General features: G+C 38.0%; 1 protein-coding gene across 12 annotated transcripts in view; it reads right to left on the bottom strand.

Moving 5' to 3' along the window:
• The window catches only part of SLC44A5 (solute carrier family 44 member 5), a 320,175-nt gene that overhangs the window by 115,841 nt on the left and 177,515 nt on the right, over positions 1-26,819 (bottom strand). For all 12 annotated transcript variants that reach the window (XM_077120596.1, XM_077120600.1, XM_077120597.1 and 9 more), the window contains one exon: positions 21,959-22,007. In XM_077120596.1, the coding sequence (XP_076976711.1) occupies positions 21,959-22,007 (49 nt within the window). The remainder of the gene's footprint in view (positions 1-21,958; positions 22,008-26,819) is intronic.

Here is a 26,819-nt window from a genome sequence, read left to right as displayed (position 1 = left end):
TTTAATTTTAAGCATTGTTTCTAAGTTTTATTTTTTCTATGTCTGATAGAAGGTGTTCTATGAAGAATAAACAACACATTATTGAAAATATAAGAAACATCATAATTCACGGGTCTCCAGTTTTGCCAATGTGAAGGAATGCATTCTTGAAGACCTTCACCAAATAAATAGAAGGAGACTACCAGTTTGAAATAAACTCACAGTAATCTGAAATTCAAAGGTTCTGAGAATGTATGATGAGTGATGTCTATGCTTGTGAATCATGAAACATAGTGGCATCTTAGACAAATTTTCAATAAGTAACTGAAATCCAAATGACAATATGATATGTGATGAGAAGTTTTATCTAATTTTATCATATCTGGACTAAAAAATGTACAGTAGTGAGGTTTGTCATCACTTTATCAATTTACTAGGCTAACAACAGAAAGGCATGATTTTTTCGTAAGTTTGCAATTGCTCTAATAAAAAAATTAAGCCTTTTCTTTGTTTTAGACACTATATGTGGAATTTGGACAAGCTTATATCAAGTGAAAGGTTATGCCCGAGTGAAGTTTTCATTACTAAATTAGAAAGGTTTCTGTAATTATATAAAATTCCTTATTTAATCAACCAAGGAAAATATTCATTTTAAAAATTAATACACAAGTTGGAAAAGATTTAAATTAATTACCAATACCCAAATAAGGTTTGATATATTTGCCCACTAATTGTTTCCTCACAAGTTTAAGTAGACAATAACCTTGGCATCAAAACCCTGCACAGTCATTACATTAGGAGAAGCAATTAAAACTGCATTCTCTGTGGTTTCTGTTTGGGCTTGAGAACCTGGCTCCACACTACTGGTACCTGGATAGGTAAGGGTAGCAAGGGAAAGCTGCTTCTAGGATTGTCCCAAGTGCTCATTCCACAGTCCACACCCAGTCACAAAGTGCCACACCCCAGGTCCTAAACCGTTGAACTCTGCCTGCTATCTCCCATGCCTGCTGCTTTCTCAGCTGAGTCCACTCCCCAGACTCCTGCTCCACTCTGAATGCAAACTACCTTCAATTTTAAAATATACATCTCCCTATCATAAAAGAATGCACACATTATACATAAAATGAGTGATTGAGGGCAAATAGAAAACAAACCCATTCAGTAGTAAACAGCCCAAGTATAACTGTATTTGAAGAACAAATGGTAATATATATTGGTAATATAGCCTTTTGAAACAGTTACGTTTGTTGAATATATGGTAACAGAGATAAATATTAGGTTTTTAAAAAGGGGGCAGTATGGGCCAGTTACAATCATATTAATTGTAATCATAGTAAAGGTGAAGGGTCAAGTGTCTTTAAGTTCAAGGAACTCCAAGAAGACTGTTACCCAAAAAGAAGAAGCCCAAAAGAAAATGGGCACAATACATGGTCTATCTCGCCACTCCCTGAATTCATTAGGCAGCTGTATTCTACGGCAACAACTCTGTGAATTTCTGATGCTTCAGGTTTGCTACCTAGAATTATTTCCTGAAAGCAGAGCATTAGATGATCTTGCTTAATTTCCTTAACAAATTCCCACAGAAAAAAGTACCAGATCCTCATTAAGCCCCACCGTAATCCCAAATATCTGTTCATGTTCATTGCTACAGGGTCTTTCATTGTAATCTCAGCTCCAGCACCTTGGGAGTACTTATGGGCCATGCCATGTACCCAGACCATAACCCCAAAGATGAGCCACTCATACCCCTCCTCTTGGAGGAAGGGCCTGTGGCTGGCTGTGGCAGCTGGACTCACAGACAGCCTCCAGCAACCAGCATCTTCAAGGCCTGCCTCAGCCCCAGAACTGCTTCATCCCAGGTCATGGCTTCCTGGGGCAGCTGAAAAAAGAGGGTCTGAGTAAGGTGGGTTTATAAAGACCAGGCCACTTCAGAGATACCTCAGACCACTCTGAGGGGTAGGACTCCAGAACTCTGCATTGGGCAGGTTGGATTTCTCTCTGTGTGACTTCCACTACCTTCTCTTTTTTTTCACAGGTGTTGATCCCTGAAAAATAGCTTGCACTCTTAATTTTTGTTTCTAGTGACCCTCTCCACTAGACTGAGACTCTTCCACTATCTTCTTTTTTTCTTAGGTGTTGATCCCTGACAAATAGCTTGAGCTCTTAATTTTTGCTTCTAGTGGCCCTCTCCACTAGACTGAGACTCTGTCTCAGTGTCTGTTTCCAGCAAACTCGACCTATAGCACAAGCCTCCGTGAGTATGAGCATCTTCATTCTTTACTTGTCAGAATCATTCTCCCCTCTCAAGGTTCAGCTCAAATGACCTCCATGAAACATTTCTTTATCCTTCCAATCAGGAGTCATTGTTCCTTTTCCTCTGTCCTCCAAAATGACACTTGTATCTTTATTTAATGTGCCATTCATTTTCTTTTATAGACAGTAGTGATTTAAATTTTTAGTTCATTGAGTACATCATCTGTGTCTTATTTATTTTTGTGTGCCCCACAGAGTATCGTACCTCTTATCGTACAGATAAGAGGTACGAATGAAGGGATAAAGTCATGTGTGATTTGGAATCTGCCTAGATCTCCACTTTTCCTTTCCCATTATAACTGAAAGGAAATCCTGTCAGTTTGATCTTCCATATTGCATACATATGTCCAGTCCACTCCATTTTTCAGCTGCATGTTATATCTAGCCTCTGCTTTCTGACCTGACCAAGCAAACGTACTTTGCAAATGCTTTCTCCTGTCACACAGCAGATACTACTTATCTCCTTTTCAGACAGCATGATTCTTTCTTCAAATTATTCTTCAAGATCCTCCTAGGAGGCAGGCCATGGTAGTTCAGTGACAGAGTTCTTGCCTGCCATGCTGGAGACCGGAGTTCAATTCCTGGTGCCTGCCCATGCAAAAAAAAAAAAAAAAAAGATCCTCCTAGGGTACTGCCACCCAACTTCAGTGACCTCAGAATCTACCGGGTCATATAATTTAAGTCTCATGTGTATATATTAATTGTTAAGCTCCATCAGAACAGGGAACAATTTTTACGTGTTCCCTTAAATCTTCCCAAGACAACCATAACATTCTCTATGTAGAAAAATGCAATATATATATGTTCATTTCTCCCTTTTCAACATGATTGTTTCATATTTTTTTCTTTCCTCAATCCTTATATACTGGATCTACCGCCCCTACCCCCACCATCCCTGTTCCTGTCTGATGCCTCACCTCATAATTCATCAAGAAAATAAAAGCAATCCGCAAGAATCTCTTCTTTACATCCTCAAAACTACTGAACTGCCAGCACCTGTACCCTATTCCCTGCTTGCCTTCTTGCAGCTAAGGATGATAAGTCCCTGTTCCTCCAGAGACCAGACTCTCCAATTGCCCCTTCTAGGTTCTGACTTTAGAACTTCATTTCCATAATTATCTCCTCTTTCCTTTCTCTTGCATCATCATGTCTTTCTGGATCAACTCTATCACCACACACCACCATGTTCTAGTGTGTCCCATATTCAGAAAACTCTATTTTGAGCCAAGATTCTCTTCATCCCCCAGTAAAATTTATTAAAAGAGTTGTTTCTTGTGGCCATCTCCAAGTCTTCACCTCACATTCACTAACTCTTCCCAGTCAGGCTTTAGTGCCCATTTCATCATTGAGCTTCCTCTTGCTAGGGTCAATAATGATGCTCATGTTGCTAAATCCAATGGTTACTTCTCATTTTTTATCTTACTTACCTCTCAAAGCAATCAGGATAGTTGGCCACTTAAAAAAATTCCTTTGTAAGCTTTCTATTCTTAGCTTCTACACCAGCACATTCTCCTGGTTCCTCTCCCAACTCATTCACTGCTCCTTCTTAGTTCCCCTTACTGGTTCCTTAACCTCTGCCTGACCTTCAAATGTTGTCAAGTCTAGAATTTTGTCTTTGAACCTCTTTTCTATCCTAATTCCTAGGTGATCTCATCCATACACTTGGAGTTAAATACCTATAAGCTGAAGACCTCCAACTTGATCTCTATCCCTGACCTTATTCTTGTCTGAACTCTAGACTCATATGTAGCATAACCAGAAATATCCCTATTAGACATTTCAAACTTAATACAGACAAAGCAGAGTATTGACTGAAGCAATAGCCTCCAAGCTTGCTCCTCCTCAAATATTTCCATTTTTATAAGGGATCATCATCTACCTATTGTTCAAGTCACAAACCTAGCAGTTATTCTTAACTTCTTTCTTTCTCTCACACTTTATTTCCAATCCCCTATAAACTTCACTTATATGACTGAACTTTAGGATTCTGAAGTATTTATTTAAAGCCCTTTCTAAGATGCTATACAAATCCTATGCCATCTTCAAATATTATTGGTGTGACAGGGGAATTCAAATTTCTAAACACTACGTAAGTTAATAGAAGTGTAATACAAGAGTTCTCTGGGCTACTTGCTTGTGGAATCCAACTTAGGCTGTTTTTCAATTCAATTAGCTTGTATGCAGTGTCCACAGTCAGGGCATGAAATTATATAAGGTATGGATCTAAGTATGTTGTGCCAAAGCAGGTCAAAGATTTACAGGTGCCAGTGTAAAACTTTCAGCTTAATATCTTTATCTCTTTCCTTTTATGTCGGAACAGAGCCATTAAAATGTTATGAATAGGGCGGGTCATGGTGGCTCAGCTGGCAGAGTTCTTGTCTATGTTATGAACATTTTCTTGACCTGTGGTCTAAGTCTAGAAAAATAAAGTTCAAGTTGCTCCAATTGATGCCCTATGATAAAGGCCAGTTATTATCTCCTCAGGATGTAGAGATTCGTTTTTCTTCTTTTGTTTTCAGATAAGGAAACTCTTGAGAGAGAGGATACAAATTAAAAGGATCCAGACATTTTTTATCATGGCCTTGGGGAAAATAATCCCAGTCTTTAGAAGAAGAAAAACATACATGGAATGAGTTCTGTGGTCAGTAGTAAATTGAAAGAGAGAAAAAAGCCAGTCATCATCATTAGTTACTAACACATATATTGAATGTCTCCTATGCAGACATCTGTCCTCCAATGGAATGATAATCCAGATGCTGAGACAACACATGTATACCAGAAGCTAAAGAGCAATCACAAACAGCTCATGCTGCGAAGCAAACGTGTGGTTCATAGTGGAAGGAAGGTACTATGAGGCTATGGTTAGAGGAGATGGATCCTGGACAGAGCATGGAACCAGGAAGACCAACACTTTATGTGACAGTAAGGTCCTTCCCCCAAACTTGAGAATACAGAAAGTAATCCTGCTTTCTTAAAGTTAAACTATGAAATCAACACATAATTAAAGAAGAGATCTACTGAATCACTCAATGAGGCTGAAAGGTTTCCAGTCCAGCAAGCCTTAATTAACATATTTAAAGAAAAGTGTATATGATGATTAAACAGCTCTGCCCAGCCATGCACTCTCCAGTGTAGGGCACCAAGTCAAGTCGAAGTGGGGATCCCTCAGTGGTTGATGAACACCACAGGCCAGCACAGTTTCATGCCATTAGACATTCCACTCATTCCCTCCTGATTGTTCACTCATCAAACAACCTTTTGAAAATGTGGTCTCTCAGGTAGCTTGCCTAAAAGGAGACAATGTGCTGGTCAGGCCAACATGAACATCAGGTTTGCTCAGCAAGTAAATTTTTCTATGTAAATTATTGCATTGGCATTCTGATTTTATACTTCAGTCTCTTGTGAGGTTTGTTCGTGCTGGTTACATCTCTGAGTTTGATTAATTCTAGGGCACTGAAAATAAATTTTCAGAGAATTGCAAAAATGCACACAATTGGATTGGCTCAACATTCAAGGGTCTAAAGACCCTAGAGAGAGAGAAGTTCAGGAAGATATGTAGGGGGAAATTGTGTATGGCTTTGAATATCACACTAAGGCACTGGGAGTTAATTCTTTAGACCATGGGAAATCATTGGTAAACCTGAAATAGGGGTCACACAATCAAAACTATCACTCACTGGTCTACTATGAGAAGTGTTAGCTTAGGGGAACTCATAGTTTAATTGAGTCTTTAGCTAGCAAACTAATCACAAAACAGTATTATAAGCACATAAAATACTCTGGGAGCACCAATGTAGGGTGCACCTAAAGTTCACTGTAAAGGAGATGATGGTTAGGGAATATTTCTCAGAAAAGAGGACAGGACCTACACATTTTTCTATTAGGCTTTTGATGTTCTTTCAAAATTTCCCCTTTGTTTAGAGACTTTATTTAGTTAAAAGAGATATATCAATGTTTCAAAGAACTTCTGAAGTATATTTATATCTCTGACTTTCTTCTAGATATCTATACCTGAATGTGCCACAGGCATCCCAAACTCAACATGTCAAAACCTGAAATTTTGTGCTCCTTTGCCCTTCATGCTTATCCTTGCTCCTCCTTCCATGATCCAGACTTTAGTGAATGTACCTGCAATGCATCTAATTGTTCAGGTACAGCCATGCTAGATTCTCTCTTCTACCCCAAATATGTAATCAGACTCAAAGCCTTGCAGATTTTGCCTCCTTATCACCTCTTAGCTCTCTTCTCTGCTGGAGCCACTCCCTTAGTTCAAGTTTTTTTCAATCATTCTTAGCTGGATTACTGAAATGCAGGCATCCCTCAGAGATACTGGGTATGCTGGTTTGAAAGGATGTATGTCCCCTAGAAAATTCATATTTTAATCAAAATCCCATTTCATAAAGGCAGAATAATCTCTAAGCAATACTGTATGTTTGAATCTGTAACTAGATCATCTCCCTGGAGATGTAACCCAATCAAGAGTGGTTGTTAAACTGGATTAGGTGATGACATGTCTCCACCCATTTGGGTAGGTCTTGATTAGTTTCTGGAGTTCTATAAAAGAGGAAACATTTTGGAGAATGAAAGAGATTTGGAGAGAGCAGAGAATGCTGCAGCACCACAAAGTAGAGAGTTCACGAGCCAAGACTTTTGGAGATGAAGAAGGAAAATGCCTCCTGGGGAGTTTCATGAAACAGGAAGCCAAGAGAGAAAGCTAGCAGATGATGCTATGTTCGCCATCTGCCCTTCCAGCTGAGAGAGAAATCCTGACTGTGTTCACTGTTACCCTTCTCACTTGAGAGAGAAACCCTGAACTTCATCAGCCCTCTTGAATCAAGGTATCTTTCCCTGGATGCCTGTGATTGGACTTTTCTATAGACTTGTTTAACTGGGACATTTTCTCGGCCTTAAAACTGTACACTAGCAACTTATTAATTTCCCTTTTAAAAAGCCATTCATTTCTGGTATATTGCATTCCAGCAGCTAGCAAACTAGAACACTGGGTGTTGGGTTCCAGACCATCATAATAAAGTGAGTGTTGCAATAAAGTAAGTTACATGAATTTTTTGGTTTCCCATTGCATATAAAAGTTATATTTGTACTTTACTATAGTCTATTCACTGTGTAATAGCATTATATCTAGCAAAACAATGTACATACCTTAATTAAAAATAAATTATTGCTAAAAAATGCTTAATCATCATTGGAGCCTTCAGTGAGTTGTAATCTTTTTGCTTGAAGAGTCTTTCCTCAATGTTAAGGGCTGCTGACTGGTCAAGATGGTGGTTGTTGAAAGTTGAGGAAGCAGTGGCAATTTCTTAAAATAAGACAGAACAATGAAGTCTGCCATGTCAATTGACTCTTCCTTTCATAAGAAATTTCTCTGTAGCAGGAGATGTTGTTTAATGGTATTTTACCAAGAGCAGAATTTCTTTGAAAATTGGAGTCAATTTTCTACAAAACTAGGTGTTGCTTTATCAACTGGGTTTATGTAGTATTCTAAATTCTTTGTTGTTATTTCAACAATGTTAAAATATCTTTACCAGGAATATAGTCCATCTCTAGAAATCATTTTCTTTGCTCATTCATAAAAAGAAACTTTTCATCTGTTAAGGTTTTATCATGAGATTGCAGCAATTCAGTCATATCTTCAGACTCCACTTGTAATTATAGTGCTCTTGCTATTTCCATCACATCTGAGTTAGTTACTCCTCTGTAATTTCGAACCAATCATCCATGAATGTTAGAATGAACTTTTTCCAAAGTCTTGTTAATGTTAATATTTTGACCTCTTCTCATCAGTCACAAATGCTCTTAATGGCCTCTGGAATGGTGAATCCTTTCCAGAAGGTTTTCAAATTGACTTTGCCCAGATCCATTGGAGGAAACACTATCCATGGCAGCTATGGCCTTAGGAAATGTATTTCTAAATAAATAATAAAACTTGAAAGTCAAAATTATTCCTTGACCCATGGGCTGCAGAATGGATATTGTGTTAGCAGACATGAAAACGTTAATCTCATTGTACAGCTCATGGGTAAGCTGGTATATTATCAATGAGCAGTAATATTTTAAAAAGAATCTTCTTTTCTGGGCAGTGGGTCTCAAACAGATGTGCTGCCACCCGGGCTTTGTTGATCCATTTACAGAGCACAGGCAGAGTACAATTAGCATAATTTCTAAGGGCCCTAGGATTTTCAGAATGGTATATGTGCATTCACTTTAACTGAAAGTCACCAGCTGCATTAGCCCCTAACAAAAGAGTCAATCGGTCCTTTTTGAAGCTTTGAAGCCAGGTATTGATTTTTCTTCTCTGGCTTTGAAAATTCTAGATAGCATCTTCTTCCAATATAAGGCTCTTTTATCTACATTGAAAATCTACTGTTCTGTGTAGCTATCTTCATCAATTTTTCTAACTATATCTTCTGGATAACTTGTTGTAGCTTCTATATCAGCACTTGTTGCTTCATCTTGCACTTTTATGTTATGAAGACTGCTCCTTTCTTTAAACCTTATGAGTCAATCTCTGCTAGCTTCAAACTTTTCTTCTGCAGCTTCCTCACTTTCCTCAGTCTTCCTAGAATTGAACAGAGCTAAGGTTTGCTCTGGATTAGGCTTTGGCCTATGGAATTGTTGTGCTGGTTTATTCTTTCATTCAGACCCACCAAAATTTTTCCTATTAGCAATAAGCCTGTTTCACTTCCTTATCATTTGTGCGTTCACTGGAGTAGACTTTTAATTTTCTTCAGAAACTTTTCCTGTTCATTCACAACTTGGCTAACTGTTTGGCACAAGAGGCCCTAGTTATTGGTCTGTCTCAGCTTTCAACATGTTTTCCTCATTAAGCTTAATCACTTCTAATTTTTGATTTGAATTGAGAGACATGTGACTATTCCTGTCACCCAAACATTTAGAGGCCATTGTAGGATTATTAATTGGCTTAATACTAATATTGTTGTGTCTCATGGGATAGGAAGCCCAAAGACAGAGAGAGAGAGAGATAGGGGAACAGCTGTTAGGAGGAGCAGTCAAAACACACACAGCATTTATCAATTACGTTTGCATTCTTTTATGGGCACAGATTGTGATATCTCAAAACTACAGTAGTAACATCAAAGATCACTGATCAAAGATTACCATAACAAATATAATAATAATGAAAATGTTTGACAAATTGTGAGAATCACCAAATTGTGAAACCTAGACATGAAGTCAGCACATGCTGTTGGAAAAATGGCACTGATACACTTGTTCGATGCAGGGTTGCCATAACTTTTAAATTGTAAAAAAAATACAATATCCACGATGCACAATAAGGCAAAGCACAATAAAATGAGGTATGCCTATAATCTTCTAAATGGCAACTTGCCTTCATTTCAAGAAACTTCTATCCATCCTCGATTTTGAAGCCACAATGTTGGGTTATTTAGTCACTCAACAACCACATATTACATTTGGAGAACATGTCTAGGCCTAGGGGATACACAGGTGAACAAAACGGACAACTTCATGATCTTTTATTCTAGACAACACAATAAATAAATGAGCAAATAAATGAACAAAGCGATATTCAATACTAACAAATACTACAAAAGTATAGTCAAATGTTGTGTGTAGAGAGTTACTGGGTGTCATGAAGGGTTCTCGGGCAGGTGGCAGTTGAGTTATGAACTGGGTGATAAGATGGAACAAGCCATGCAAAGATCTAGGGGTAAAGCATTTTAGACAGAGGAACAAACAGATGCCAAGTCCTATCAGGACGTTCAAGAAATGGAAAAAAGGCAAGTATGATTATAATGAGAAGATAAGAGGGAAAGTGGTGGGGAGGATCAGCAAATTAGACAGAAGCCATCATGTGGGACCCTCTGTGTCTGGGTTTTAATCTATGCATCATGAAAAGCTATTGACTGTATGTAAGAAGAAGAGTAGCATGTCCTAATTTATAATTTGAAAGCTCATTCAAGGACTGGGAAAATGCATTCAAGAAAACCAGAAGTGAAATAAGGGAGATCATTCCGGAGTTAAGTGCAAGAGTATTGGCAGGATTTACAGTGTTGTGGTCAATAGTGAAATCAGGAAAGATGGGGAAGTAAGTGGTTGGGGGAAATGGTTTGGAACTAAAGACAATAAGACTTGCTGATGGGTTGCATGTGTAATAGGAGAAAACAAGAGGAAACCAAGGATCTGTAACCTGAGGGAAACGGTGTATGCTGGTATCGCTAACTGGGATGGAAAAGGCTAGGGGAGGAGGTGTTAGAGCTTTGGAAACGGCAGGAGGGTGGGAATCAAGAGTTCTGTTTTGGCCAAATTAAGTTTGAATAACTATTATATATTAGAACTTCAAGTGGAAATGTCAAATAGGCAGATGAATAGATAGAATTTGGGATGTAAATGGAAGGGTCATAGATAGAGACACAAATTTGGAAGTTGTTGGCATATAGATAATCTTTAAAGTCAAGGGCCTGGATGAGTTTACCAAAAAAACAGACTTTAGAAAGAGAAGAGTAGAAGGTCTAGGACCAAGGGAGTGAAGAAAGTAGGTAAATAGAGATAAATGAAGGAAATTTAACCATGCAACTCCCCCAAATTAAAAACAATATGAGACTCACCACTCATTTCTTGTCTTTTACTGTAAAGTTCAAATTTCATACCTTAGTATAGAATTCTTTTCATGATCTGGCCCTTGAGATCTAAATAATTTTATTTTCCATCATTTATCTCCTTCCTTCCACTACTGTAATTACAGTACTTACAGTACCCTATTATGAGTCATGCAGAGACAGACTATCTTTCTTCACATATCTATCTCTCTGTGGATTACCCTTTGTCTTTTCCTACATGAAGCACAACTTAAAGTTCAGTTTCTTCAACGCTCTTTAAACATCACTGACTATGGAAAACTATCCTCTCACTGACACATGATTAAGCTCTTTCCTTGCTGTTTCCATTGCAACCTATACTTCTATATACTACTTACCTCATTATACTGTAGCCTTTAATGTCTCTGACTGCAAAGTTTCTTTCCCCAACACAAACATACAAAACAAGACAAGGAATAATTCTGAAACTCGGGTTATGTTTAGGAGGTTTGTACCTACTGCCCAGCATGGACCTGCCATAGGACCTTGTACAGAACAGTGTTCTCTTAGGGCTTGCCAAGCAAAGATTTCTAAAAAGCAAATCTGATTCTGTCAATTTCTTACTTAAAATCCATCAATTGTCTCCTCCTCAAGGACTACAGAATAGAATACCAAACTCCTTAGAATGTACACACACACGGTGATTTTGTTCCTTCTTACATCCTCGGCACCATTTCTCCCCACCTCAGCCCTGCTCCTCATGCCTCCCGCCACCCCTACATGTGTACAGTGGGTGCTCCTCCTACATCAGACCTTTTCCAGAACACATTCTTGGGCCTCTGTATTGACACATGCTGTTGGCTCTTCTTGGAACGTCTTTAAGAACCAACTCAAGTGTTATATCTGTTCTGAAGCTTTTCCAGATTCCCCTTTTCCTACCTCTGGCAACACTAGACACATTCTCCTTTGTTTCCAGAGTCCCTGTCAATAATTCTGTTATTTCATTTATCACATTAATCTCTTTAACATCTATCTCTCCTACTAGACTGCAAGCTCCTTTGGGTGAGAAAGTTGGCTTAATTTATCTTTGTATTCCCAGCACCTAGCACAGTGCCTAGAACACAAGAAACATTCACTTAATGAATAATTTCCTTTAAATACCTTGATTTAAAGGTGCTCCAGATATTTAAAAGTACTATTTTTGTTGGTTATTTTCATCATTATAAAGAATTATTTGTTGGTGGAGATTTTTAAAAGTGTAAAATCAAAGAAAAGAATAAGCTCACCTTAGGAGAATAAAAGGGGTAGACAGCAAATATTAAAAACGTGTGTTAGTCTACATTTTTCTGTGGAAAAGAGTCACACTGATAAATAATTGGTCACATTAGGCTATCTGCTCCATTTAGAATGAAGAGAATGCCAGGTTTAGAGCACATTTTCAAATTTACATTTGCATTTTGAAGAATTAGCCATTCAGGGACATTATTTATTTTTATTTCCTTCATTTTCTTCCACATTTTAAGACTATCTAAAAATTTTGACGGGCAGTATGATGAATGTAGACTTTTTATTTCAAATTATTTTACCAGTCAAAATAGTTCAGAACATCTCTCACACAGTTTTCAACACCAAACGTACCTTTTTTGTGTGAACTTCACACATTTTTTTCTATAACCTTTTCCTTTTATTTTTCCATGATAATGGATTCTTCGTCCTTTAGATATTTAAGCTCCTTCCACAGTGACAAGAAGCATACAAATATGTCAACAAGAAGCAAATATGGAAACTGAAAACTGCATACATTTAGGAGACAGCATTGTGCTAGCACAATAATTTGCAATGTCTACTTGATAATGGCATACTAGAATTCACAAGAATGTGTGGCAGGCATCAGCAAAGTGCTTGATACGTTTATCACTTAGGCCAGAAGCTGAACTGAACTCTTCCTTCTGTGCTTTGGCATTAAGAATTGAATCATAGAATCTCAGGACTGGAAAGGACTTAGAGGTTATTTGCTTCAGCTCCTTTATAGAAATGAATCCCCTCTGCAACATCCCTAAAAACATCTCATTATTCTCCCCTTGAACCCCTTCATAACAGTGAACTTATCACCCCTCAATGCTACAGGTAAAAGGAAATGCATCTTATTAAATTTCAGACCGATTTTCCACCTTCTATAATAAGTTATTTTCAGCACTTGAAATCCACCAATTTGATTAGTCTGTGTCCATCTGTTTTGTGTACAAAGCAGAAAAAATGCAGTTATGGGATATGCAAGGTTTTCCTTTCTCTTTATGCACCTATAGGTTGCATTTTTTTGTTGTTCTTGTTTTTGAGAAAGGATCGTAAATAAAATGACCTAAAGCACCTGGATGTAAGAGATTTATTGAAATAGAAATAGAAAATCAAAGTCCTGAAAAGAAATTCTTTACTCAAATGCTAATATAGTTGCTGGCACCAAAACGAAATCTATCAGTGAGCTTCCTATAAACCAGTACAAAAAGAGAAGCAGTGGATTACATAGCTCTCCTCATCTAACAGAAGCAAGTATCTGAATTATCCATTAAATGAACATTTTCTGAAGTTCTAAATTACAAGAGGAATTTCTTATGTAGCATCTTATAAAATAACTTTTATTTCTTTGTTTTCAATGTACATTCATTTCTACCCTCCAATGTACTGCCAAGGAAAGCACTGGACACTGCTTTCAATTTACAAATCTCATTCTAACCAATTTTTTTTATTCTATTGGATATAGGGGGGAAAGTAAAGGGGTCTGGAGACTCTCATTTTCAAGGAGGCTTGTCAAACACCTTTAAACTATCAAATCACTTTTTCTGTTAATATGATGGGGCATTTGTCCATTTCTTAGGAGTATATGAGAACAAATGAAACACTGAGTTATCTTCTATTCCAATGCCATTATTCTCTCTCCTCCTCTCAAAAAACAGTTGGGTGGTGACTAGGCACAAAATAATGTCCTTGTGCACTGGAAGCTGACAGCAGAGTGCTGTATCTGTCTAAATACCTGAGAAGACTTTTGACCTCTTAGAAGGAGAATTACATTATGAAAGCAAAAGGCATTATTAAAGCTTGCACTGCTGTTCGTGGTGATGTGAAGAACTGGGGATTTCTCCCTCACTCCTAAACTACCCAATTATTTTCCCAGGAAGGGCAGTACGAACCCTGCAGCCTGACAAAGTTACAAACGGGCCAGCTGTATCTCTCTGTGGAAATGCACCTGTGGCTTTATAATTTTTTCTTCTGTTCTTTGAATGAAGGGTAGGGGGATATGCCCATATATTGACTATTTTCCCTTTGAAAGCCTTTGTGGTACCTGAGGTATCACAAAAGGCCCCAGATAAAAATAAATTACTTTCCTCATAGTGATTATACAATTATTTAGACTAAACCTGGACTTGTCTGGTACCATCATGAAATTAAAAATAACTACATATAGGGAGAGCTCATTTCCTTCCCATACCTAAAGCCAGCCAGCCCTAACTCCTTTCTTTTCTAAGGCTAGAAAAGGCACATCTCTATCTATATTTCTTCTGCCCAAATGTGGCATTTATCATTACTTTATTATTATTATTATTATTATTATCATCACTGTTACTGTTGAATCTGGTTATATCTATAGACCCCTTCAAGCCAAATGGACTAGATTCAATTTTCACAAATTAGTTATTGCAAAATGATTGCAATTAGAGTAAAAGTAACCATCACACTGATTGCTGCTGTTCGTAAACTGTACAACAAAACATATTTATGGTGTTACAATGCAGAGAATGAAAGTGATTTCAGACTCATTCTAATGAAGGCATCAGTACACCTTCAAATGAGTAAGCTAAAACAAATGATTTGGCATTTTACAAACAGTATATACCGAGTGCACATCTGTTTAAAGCTGAGATACAGGCACATAATGGTAAGTGTTAATGCATATTCTAATGGTTGGCAAGTGAGAATAAGCATGTTGATCATTATTTCATACCACAGTTTGCTATATCATACAACTTTCAGAAATCAAAGTCAAAGTTAAGCAGAAAACAGCAACCCACAGATTAAGCATCTTCATCTTTAACCATTCTACCCCACAGCCTGCTTTTTGATTAGCACAAAGATTAGGAACAGAGGGTAAAAAATAATAATAAAGGAGGCCTATGAATAGGTGGATAATTTTAAAATGCTATACATCTTTGATGTGGGGAAAAGCATCAGCTGAGATAATATATATTTTCTGAGATCATTTTAAAGTATTCTGAAACATACATGATACATTGGTGTGTGGCCATCTCTCAGAAAGTGCTCTGCTTCTGGAAGCCAAGTGGTACAAATATATGGGGTGGGAGAAGTTGGCATAGCAACTCTACATTTGCAAAGGTGAGACACAGAGTGAAAATGAGCATAAAGCAACTATTCAAATGCGTTTGCTTCTCCACACACTGGTTAAAACTTATAAAGCTTTTCTTGATTTTTCCTTTTGAAAAATCAAGCCTTCAGTCTAGTAACCTAAGGCCATTCACCTGCTGAACAGAAGAGGCCATTCATAACTCATGGAAAGGTTTATTCTGTATACTTTCCCTGTGTGAATGAGGGGAAATCTTGGCAGAATTAATTACTTTCGCCTCAGAGTAGACACAATTCTCCAGGAAACTGTACCAAAAAATAAGCTTTCAAAAAGGGCAGAGACTAGAGTAGGACGATCCAGTCCCTCTACCAGAACAAATAGTAAACAAAGAACTAGCTAAATCAACTATTTTAAAACTCTGGGGTCCAGTAGAACACTGTACAGCATCCAAGGAAGAGTGGGAGAAAGAAGCAGATCAATTACGGTCAATCCTGGTAACTTGTTGTTTCTGTGGCGGTTACCAATGTCCATCCCACATTCTGTGGCAGGTAGCAATGTGTGTGTGTGTGGGGGGGGAGGGGTGTCAGTGAGCCCTGGTGTAGTTTGCTGGTGACAGAGAAGGACATGAAAATCCCCTTCTCTGAGGTTGAGGGTGAGTGGGGGTGGGACTGGCGCCCCCCTGATCACTGATCACTGCTTTTGTGTGTGTGTGTGTGTGTGTGTGTGTGTGACCGTGGAGACCTTGTCCTTTTTTTTTTTATTAATTAAAGAAAAAAAAGAAATTAACCCAACATTTAGAAATCATTCCATTCTACATATGCAATCAGTAATTCTTAACATCATCACATAGATGCATGATCATCATTTCTTAGTACATTTGCATCGATTTAGAAAAAGAACTAGCAAAACAACAGAAAAAGATATAGAATGTTAATATAGAGAAAAAATAAAAATAATAATAGTAAAAAAAAGACAAACAGACAGACAAAAAAAACCCCCTATAGCTCAGATGCAGCTTCATTCAGTGTTTTAACATGATTACTTTACAATTAGGTATTATTGTGCTTTCCATTTTTGAGTTTTTGTATCTAGTCCTGTTGCACAGTCTGTATCCCTTCAGCTCCAATTACCCATTATCTTACCCTGTTTCTAACTCCTGCTGGACTCTGTTACCAATGACATATTCCAAGTTTATTCTCGAATGTCGGTTCACATCAGTGGGACCATACAGTATTTGTCCTTTAGTTTTTGGCTAGACTCACTCAGCATAATGTTCTCTAGGTCCATCCATGTTATTACATGCTTCATAAGTTTATTCTGTCTTAAAGCTGCATAACATTCCATCGTATGTACATACCACAGTTTGTTTAGCCACTCTTCTGTTGATGGACATTTTGGCTATTTCCATCTCTTTGCAATTGTAAATAACGCTGCTATAAACATTGGTGTGCAAATGTCCGTTTGTGTCTTTGCCCTTAAGTCCTTTGAGTAGATACCTAGCAATGGTATTGCTGGGTCGTATGGCAATTCTATATTCAGCTTTTTGAGGATCCGCCAAACTGCCTTCCACAGTGGTTGCACCATTTGACATTCTCACCAACAGTGGATAAGTGTGCCTTTTTCTCCGCATCCTCTCTAGCACTTGTCATTTTCTGTTTTGTTGACAATGGCCATTCTGGTGGGTGTGAGATGATATCTCATTGTGGTTTTGATTTGCATTTCTCTAATGGCCAGGGACATTGAGCATCTCTTCATGTGCCTCTTGGCCATTTGTATTTCCTCTTCTGGTAGGTGTCTGTTCAAGTCTTTTTCCCATTTTGTAATTGGGTTGGCTGTCTTTTTGTTGTTGAGTTGGACAATCTCTTTATAAATTCTGGATACTAGACCTTTATCTGATATGTCATTTCCAAATATTGTCTCCCATTGTGTAGGCTGTCTTTCTACTTTCTTGATGAAGTTCTTTGATGCACAAAAGTGTTTAATTTTGAGGAGCTCCCATTTATTTATTTCCTTCTTCAGTGCTCTTGCTTTAGGTTTAAGGTCCATAAAACCGCCTCCAATTGTAAGTTTCATAAGATATCTCCCTACATTTTCCTCTAACTGTTTTATGGTCTTAGACCTAATGTTTAGATCTTTGATCCATTTTGAGTTAACTTTTGTATAGGGTGTGAGATATGGGTCTTTCATTCTTTTGCATATGGATATCCAGTTCTCTAGGCACCATTTATTGACGAGACTGTTCTGTCCCAGGTGAGTTGGCTTGACTGCCTTATCAAAGATCAAATGTCCATAGATGAGAGGGTCTATATCTGAGCACTCTATTCAATTCCATTGGTCGATGATCACTGCTTTTGATTAAGCTACTTCAGATTGCCGGAGACCTGGTGCTGATGGAAGCCATTGTTCCTAACCACCTAGGACAAAGTCGGCAGAGGAGACTTAAAGACAGTGCACTTCCTCAGAGCTGCAGAGGAGGGATGATAAGGCTGCATTGGCTGGGTAGGTCTGAGTAAAGGCGGCACAGCTTTGGGTAGCTGCGGAAGACGCTTCTGCTACTGTTCCTGGCCCCTCCCTCAACCTCTCCGCAGGGTAATTTGGAGCTGGCCAGCTCTCCCTTTCTGGAACACAGACCCTGTTTGGGCTAGGAAAGACTGAAGTGGGAAAGTCCTCTCCAGCTTACCCTTAGCAGAATTTGCCCTTGAAGCAAAAGCAGCTTGAGACAACAAAAGCAGCTAGAAACTAGGTGGACTACCTGGGACAAAGACTCATCTGTTTTAAGCCCTGCAACAGAAGAGTCAGGAGAGGGAGAAGATCTGTTTCCAGGGGATTAGAGGGGGCATTAAAATTCTTGTAAGCAGGTAAACCCTAAAACCAGCAACAAGTACAGGCCCAGAAAGATGCACACCCAGAAATGACAGGGAGACAAATGCTCTTTGCATTTGTCTTGGGCTGACCTGCCTGAGAGCACAGCTGAACTCAAACAGGGGGTTCACGCCAATGCCAAGATGGTAAAAGATTTTACAAAGATGGTAAAAGATTTTTTTCCTTAGATTTCCTTGGTTTTGATAGTTTCTGATGCTCAAAATTTCTCTGTCACATCACTAGCTGGTTATAAATTGAAGAAACAGACATATCAGGGAATAAGTCCCAGAATTCATATTTTAAAATATTAAAATATATGGTGTGCCAGTTTGAAAATATTATGTACCCCAGAAAAGCCATGCTTTAATTCTGATCCAATCTTGTGGGATCAGCTGTTGCTTTTAATCCTGATTTAACAGTATATGTAGAAGGTTGTGATTAGATTATCTCCACAGAGATGTGAGATGCCTAATTGTAGGTGTGGCCCTTTGATTAGAGGGAGATGTGACTCCATCCATTCTGGGTGGGTCTTGATTATAGTCTACTGGAATCCTCTAAAAAGGAAACATTTTGGAGAGAGTTAGAAATAACAGAAACCTCAGAGCCAACAGAGAGAGAGCTGACAGTAACTTCACAGCAGAGCTGACACAGATGCCGACACTTGGAGAACGGAGACACAGATGTCTAGAGATGCTTGGAGCCTAACAGACATCACCATGACATGTTAAACAATCCAGAACTTGGAGAGAGCCAAGGGAAGCCAAGAGATGAAAGCCAGCTCCAGAGAAGCAAAATGATGAACCCCCACAGGAACAGAAGCTGAAAGCAATGAAGCCCAGGAACAAGGGATCAGCAGATGCCAGCCATGTGCCTTCACAGCTGATAGAGGTATTCCTGACCTATCGGCCTTCCTTGACTTAAGGTATCTTTCCCTGGATGCCTTAGTTTAGAATTTCTATAGGCTTAGAACTGTAAACTTGTAATTTATTAAATACTCTTTATAAAAGCCATTCTAATACTTGTATATTGCAATCCAGCAGCTTACAAACTAAGACATATGGTGTGCAAAAAAAAGATTTTTTGCCCATAAAAAGAGAGAGAGAGAGAGAGAGAGAGAGAGAGAGAGAGAGAGAGAGAGAGAGAGAGAGAGAGAGAATAAAAATCCAGAAAACATCAGTGACGAAGAATAGATTGTGGATATACTGTACAAAAACTTTTTAAAAATGATCCTCAATATGTTCAAGGAGATAAAGGAAGATACAGAGAAAGAACTAAAGGATATCAGGGAAACAATGAATGAACAATAGGAGAATCCCAATAAAGAGACATTTTAAAAAGGAACTAAAAAGATGAAAACCACAATAGCTGAAATACAAAATTCCCAGAGAGTTTTAACAGCAGATTGGAGCAGGCAGAAGAAAGAATCAAATATCTAGGAATGAGTTTAACAAGGATGTAAAGAGCTTGTATTCACAAAATTATAAAACACTGCTAAAAGAAATCAAAGACCTAAATACATGGAAGGACATTTCATGCTCATGGATTGAAAGACTAAATATTGTTAAGATGTCAATTTTACCCAAAGTAATTTACAGATTCAATGCAATCCCAATCAAAATTCCAACAGCCTGCTTTCCAGAAATTGAAAAGCCAACCATCACATTTATATGAAAGGGTAAGGGGCCCTGAATAGCCAAAGTCATCTCGAAAAAGAATAAAGTTGGTGACTCATCCTTCCTGATTTCAAAATTTATTATAGATCTATAATAATTAAAGCAGCATGATACCAGCACAAGGACAAATATGTAGACCAATTGAAATTAATCCTCACATTTATGGGCATCTGATAAATGGGAAAGAATAGTCTAACAAGTGGTGCTGGGAAAAAGGTTCTCCATTTGCAAAAGAATGATGGTGAAACTCTACCTCACACCATATACAAAAATCATCTCAAAATGGATGAAAGATTAAATGTAAGAGCCAGGACTTCTAGAAGAAAATGTAGGGAAGCATTTTTAGGACCTTATATTAGGCAATGGTTTCTTCGACTTCACACCTAAAGCACAAGCAAAAAAGAAGAAAATAGAATAAAGGAGGTTTTATGAAAATTAAAAACTTTTGCATATCAAAGGACTTCATTATGAAAGGAAAAAAGACACCCACAGAATGGGAAAAAATATTTGGAAGCCACATATCCAATAAGGGTTTAATATCCTTAAATCCTTCAACTCAGCAACAAAAAGATAAATTACCCAATTAAAAAATGGTCAAAAGACTGGGCTAGACATTTCTCCAAAGAATAATATACAAATGGCCAAGAGGCACATGAATAGAAGCTAAACATCCTTAGTTATTAGGGAAATGCAAATTAAAACTGTTTTGAGATACCATTTTACATTCACTGGAATGTCTAATATTTAAAAATGGAAAATTATAAGAGTTGGAGAGATTGTGGAAAAATAGAAAGACTTATTTATTGGTGGTAAAATATAAAACAGTGCAGTCACTATTGAAGACGGTTTGGCAATTCTTCAAAAAGTTAAGTATAGAATTCCCATACGACCTTACAATCTCACTTCTGGGTATATACCCATAATAATTGAAAATATGGATTTGAACATGTGTTTGCACACTGATGTTTACAGCAACATTATTAACAACTGCCAAAAGATGGAAGCAACCTAAGGGTCCTTCAACTGGTGAATGGATAAACAAAATATGATATATAAATGTGTTTAGTCTCCTTGGCTGCTCAAGCAAATACCATGTAATAGGTTGGCTTAAACAATGGGAATTTATTAGCTCAGTTCTGAGGCTAGGAAAAAGTCCAAACCAATGCATCATCACAGTGATGCTTATCCTGAAATCTGGCATTCTGGGACTGGCGGTTGTGCTTCTTTGTCCTGGGCTCCTCTGTCACATGTCAGTACACACGGCAGACTCTGCTGGCCTCTCCCTGCTCTTCTGGGTTCCATTGATCTTCATCTTCCTGCTTCTCATGGCTTTTTGGCTATCAGTCTGAATTTCATTCTGCTTCTAAAGGACTTCAGTAATAGGATTAGGACCAATCCTGATTGAGGCGAGCCACAGCTTAACTGAAGTAACTTCATTAAAGGGTCCCACTTACAATGGACTCACACCCACAGGAAGGGATTCAGTTTAAGAACATGTTTTTCCCTGGTACATCCAGCTCCAAAACACCACAACATACAATGGAATATTACTCATCCCTAAAATGGAATGAAGTTCTGACACACGTGACTTGGAAGAACCTTGGACACATTACGTTGAATAAAATAAGAACAGACATAATAGGACAAATATTTTATGATTTCACTGATATGAAATGATGAGGAGAAGCCAACTCATACAGTCAGAACCTAGAATATTGTTTACCATGGAACACGGGGGAGGGAATAGGGAGTTAAGGCTTATCATGTACAGAGTTTCTGTTTGGAACAATGGAAAAGTTTTAGTAACGAATGGTGGTGATGGTAGCACAAAAGTGCGAATGTAATTAACAGCAATGAATCATATATTTGAATGTGGTTAAAAGGGAATTTTGGATTATATATATGTTAATAGAATAAATATTTTTAATTCCATAAAACTATGCAACACAAACAGTAAACTATAAGTTAAACTGCAGTCTATAGTTTATACTACACTTATAAAAATGTGCTTTTATCAATTGTAACAAAGTACCACAGCATGGGTGGTATTAATAATATAGTGGATATGGGAACCCTGTATTTTATGCATAATTTTTCTGCAAACACACAACTTTTCTAATTACAAAAAAGGTAATCTAAAAAAAAAGAGCTTAGTGTGTTTGTTAAAAAACTATATTCTCATGGGAAGAATTGCTTACCTGTTGGCAACAGGCCCCTTGAAATCCGGGTCAAATGTCCTCGGTTTACCTGCATTTAAAATAAAGACCTTTTAAATCATACAAGCCAATAAAATCACAAATAAATAAATATAAAATGATAGTAAAGAAAAACAAATATGCATATTGGCTAGTCTACTGCTCAGTAAAATATTGAACTCATTCTTTGGTCCAGTGAAACATCAGTTATGCCTTGGTGACAGTTGTCAATCCTGTTCCCTCTCTCCAACTGCAAAGAAGACTGGAAGGAGTAGTTAAGGACCATATTCTATGTACTCTGTGTTTTCATCTTCCAACTATATTGATTAGCAACAGTGTAGATGGCATCCAGGGTAGTAAAACTTCAAGCCCTTTTTTTGCCAAAACCATACAACCAACTGCCACCACCAAGTATAGCTAAGTACTTCAGAGATGCACAGTATAACATTAGATGCCTTCTTACTCCAGGTCTACCTTTCTTCTAAGTAGACTAGTCTATCTTCAGGAAATCTGGATATTAGCCTCTGTTGGCCTCTGCATGTTTACTGTACGGTACTGACAAATTATTATTATATTATATAAATATTTCTTACTGATTCTTTTAGATCTACTATTCAATTTCATGACATTCAGGGAGCTGGCCTACTCATTCATTGGTGTATCATGAATTACCCTTACATTATGATACATTACCCTTATCTTAATGCAATGTAAGGAATACATGGAATGGCTTATTTCCCACATATACTATATGGGAAGGTCCAGTAAACAAGTTCTGTGAAATCATTCCCAGCCAAGATTTGCACTTTGTAATCCCCAACCTGCCATCTCTCCATCCTAACCATAACCTTTCCCACTCAATCCCAAATCTATAAGCAATTTGTCTCTGTGAGAAGGCATGGTCCTGAATTAAGGACAGAATTTCAAAAGGAACTGGTAAAAAGATGCCATGTATCTGCAACATGACCTTGCTTATGCTGGATGAGGAAATCAGGGAGACAATTCAGAGACCTCATCAGCATAATCACATGCTGACAACTGGACAACAGGAAGGAAAAGGAAGACTTGTAGTGAAAATCCAAGAGCCAGCAAATCAATGCATATTCATGGACCACCTATCATAGGGTGAGTCCTCTAGACAGATACAGAAGATTTATGAGACATAGTCCCTATCTTGGAGGTCTTACAATTGGTGAAGCAAGGTTGGTATATTGATTTATTCAACAAATATTTATTGAGAATCTTTATAGATCACGCTCTGTGCTGCAACTCATGGACAATGACTATGCCATATAAAACCTAACAAAGGGCTAGTTTACAAGAGTCAATTGGTACAAGAATTCTGAGAAAGTAGATTTCACTGAGGACTACAGAAGTCAGGAGGGTTTGATTCAAGAAGTGAGATTTTTGTGAAAGACTGGAACAAAATGAAAGGGGAAGGAGAAATATTGTGGGTGGGTAAAACAAGAACTCTGTTAAATTCACAACTATTTATCGATTACCTATTATGTGCTCTGCACTGAAAGAGACACTGCAGGGGATATAAAGATTAGTGGAACCCATTCTGTGTCTTCAAGAAGCTAACACACTGGTAGAGGGAGAGAAATAAGATGAGTACATGAATCATCATGAAATAAGGTAAAACATGGTGTCAGGAGAAGGGTACAAAGAGAGTACTAGAGAAGGAAAGCCATGCCCACTTGAGGGGATCAGTGAGAAAAGATTCATAGTCACAATATTTTGAGATGGTCAGATCAGACCTGTAGAGATTAATGCAATTGAAGAGGCAGGAATAAAGTGGCATGTTTGCGGAGGTGGTGAAAAGATCAGTGTGATTGCTAGATAGATAATGGGATAGGTAGAAGCAAAAATAAAGCTGAATAGATAGTATAGATTACAGAAAGCATTAAAAAAAATAAAGACAGGAATGGAATTTATTTTATACATCATAGGCCACAGGGAACCTTATAAGGATTTTGAACAAATAAATGACATGTTTGAAGCAGTGCTTAAAGAAAAGCAATCTAGCAGCTGGATACAAGCTGTATTACAACTGCAAAGTCAAGAAGATCAATTAGGAGTCTATTGTGATAATGGAAGTGTGAAGTAACGTAAGACATTGCCCAACTGGTAGCAAAAGTAATGGAGAGACTCGTCAAGCTTTATCACAGGCTCAGTGTAGCTTGAGTGTTAGGAGAAACAGCTCTGGAATTAGACTGCCTGCTCTCTGCTACTTAGTAGCAAGGTGGTCTTAGAAAGGTCGTTTTCAATATTTATAAATGAGGATAATAATAATACCAAGCCCATAAGGTTGTTATGAGGAGTAAATGAATCAATAACTACAGAAGCACTTAGAACAGCATCTGGCATTTTAGTAAGCCCCACTAAATGTTCTTTATTTGTATAATTATATGAAAGAGATAAACATAATTTGATGAATGATAAGACTTAGGATATGAAAGAAAAATTAACACAGCTCCACATCAAGTGGCTACAGACCTTCTGGAAGTTTTCTTTTTTTTTTTTTTTACATGGGCAGGCACCAGGAACCGAACCCGGGTCCTCTGGCATCACAGGCAAGCATTCCTGCCTGCTGAGCCACCATGGCCCACCCCCTTCCGGAAGTTTTGACATTCAATCACTTCTGGTCCCTTATCTAGGTTTAAGGAGATGTAAATGCTCTTAAAACAGTCAACATTAATTGGTAGAAGAAATTGTAAAGTGGTTATAAGACAAATATGTGTTTGATTTTCATCCTATTGAGTTGGAAGTGACAATTTGAAAGTACAGTAGAAAACAGGACTTAAGGAATTGGAGCCTCAGGGATGGATCAAGTCTTGAGGTAAATATCTGAAATTCATAAAGTTTATATCCTGTAAAGAGAAGAACTCCTTAAAGGACAACATCAGGATCTGCCAGGCATAGTGTAATGCTATTATAATGACAATAAAAATAACATTTAACACATTTTTTATATTAACTGCTATTTTCATTTCCAAGGCTGCTCAAAGCAAATAACATGAAATGGCTTGGGTTAAACAATGGGAATTTATTTGGCCATGATTTTGAGGCTGAGAAAATGCCCAAATCAAGACATCACCAGCTGCCAGCATCCTTGCCTCCTCTGCCACATAGCAAGGCACCTGGTGGCATCTGATGGTCTCTTGCTTCTCTTCTGGGCTTGGTTGATTTCAGTTTCTTGTATCCCTGGCTTTCTTTTTGTCTGAATTTCATTATTTTATAAAGGACTCTAGTAATACAATTAAGACCCATCCTGATTGTGGTGGTGAAACATAAAGAAGAAAGGAAATTAAGTTTGCAAAGTTTGCTGTGCTCAACTGATGTGAACTGCTGCATGACTTTGGTGCTGAATTGGTAAGATATGCACTCCAGCGGGGAGGAGTGGCTATCCTTCCAGAAGGAGATGTCTTTTGATAAAGTTATCTAAGTCCTAGGAAACTCCTCTCAGTCCCTAGTCAGTTCCCAAGGGATCACCTGGGCCAAGTCACACAAGCTAATTGAAATCCAGCCACTATTGTGTAGATATACCATATAAACTGCATGTAAGCAGTTAGACTGCGGAAATCTTATCTGAGAGATGTACGCTGTGCTTGGGACTTTTCCAGTTGGACCCCAAAAATGCTGTCTCCAGGATTCCCCAGTGTTCCCCTTTGGGTGTTGGTGAATTCCCACTTGGTGATATAACTTATTTTACTTCATTTTTCTGTCTTTCTTATATTAATCAATAAATAACTATTTGCTTAAATTCGAGAGTTGTGTATATTACTCACAAATCCAACCCTGTTCAAATTGAGGCCTCACCCGTGTTTCTTAATGGAACAGGTAGGTCACACCATAACTGAAGTAGCCTCATCAGAAGATACTATTTAACTGAGTTTACACCCATAGGAATGGATTGAAGAAAATGTTTTTCTGCGGTACATATATTTCTAAACCAACACAAGTGCTAAGCACTGTACTAATTGCTTTACAGGCATTATTTCACTTACTTAGTCATAATAACTTTATTATGTAGTTAGGTGGTAGTTATTATTAGCTATTATTAGCTTCATTTTATAGATCTGAAAAATGAGGCATAAGAGGTTAAGGAATGTGCCAATAGTCACAAAGTTAGTAAGTGAGTCACCTGGGATCCAGCATTCCGCCTAGACTCATCGCAGAGAACAGATCCCACTGGTCACTCCCTGCAATGCCAACATTGGCTCCTACTCCAGAGCAAAGTGTGTTTGAGACAGTCTGTATGTGCTACAGTGCCAAGTTCTCTGATACACTGTCAACTTTTCATTTTCTGACAGCTTCTCTCACTCTCGCTGCAATAATGTGGGTGGTGTCTAAGTTCCCCTTTGTCTGGGAACTGATCCATCTCCAAGCCTCTGGGGTGGGTCTCTAGCAGTCATGTTTTGACCATGTGCCTGCTCCCCGGCTATGGCCATCAGAATCTGGTTGGACACTGGACCCAAGGTAGGTCAGTCAGATTCTCTATCCAGAACTTTAGAATTAGAATGGGCAGTGAGTTATTCTAAGTAGGGAAATAAAAACTACAGAATATAAACCTTGAAGACCAGAGAAGCAGAGAAAGCTATCTTTCAGAAGGAAATTGCTGGTGCAGATGTACAAAGAGAAGCAGAGATGGAAAGTCTGATGGTCTTCAGTTTCCTGGTCCAGTCTCTCCCTGAGACCCGGAGTTGTGTTTCATGAGACACCTTGTATCCCTATACTAAACAGTCTGTTCTTACTTTTTTGCTAATTCAAGCTGGTTACACACAACCAAACAGCCTTACTAATATGCTCATTCTCTTGTCTTAATTTATGTTTTAAAAACAATTCAGTTTAACAACGTTTA

This window comes from Tamandua tetradactyla, chromosome 11 (genome assembly GCF_023851605.1).
Source record: "Tamandua tetradactyla isolate mTamTet1 chromosome 11, mTamTet1.pri, whole genome shotgun sequence".
NCBI classification, from domain to species: Eukaryota; Metazoa; Chordata; class Mammalia; order Pilosa; family Myrmecophagidae; genus Tamandua; species Tamandua tetradactyla.
This window is presented reverse-complemented; position numbering and strand designations above follow the sequence as displayed.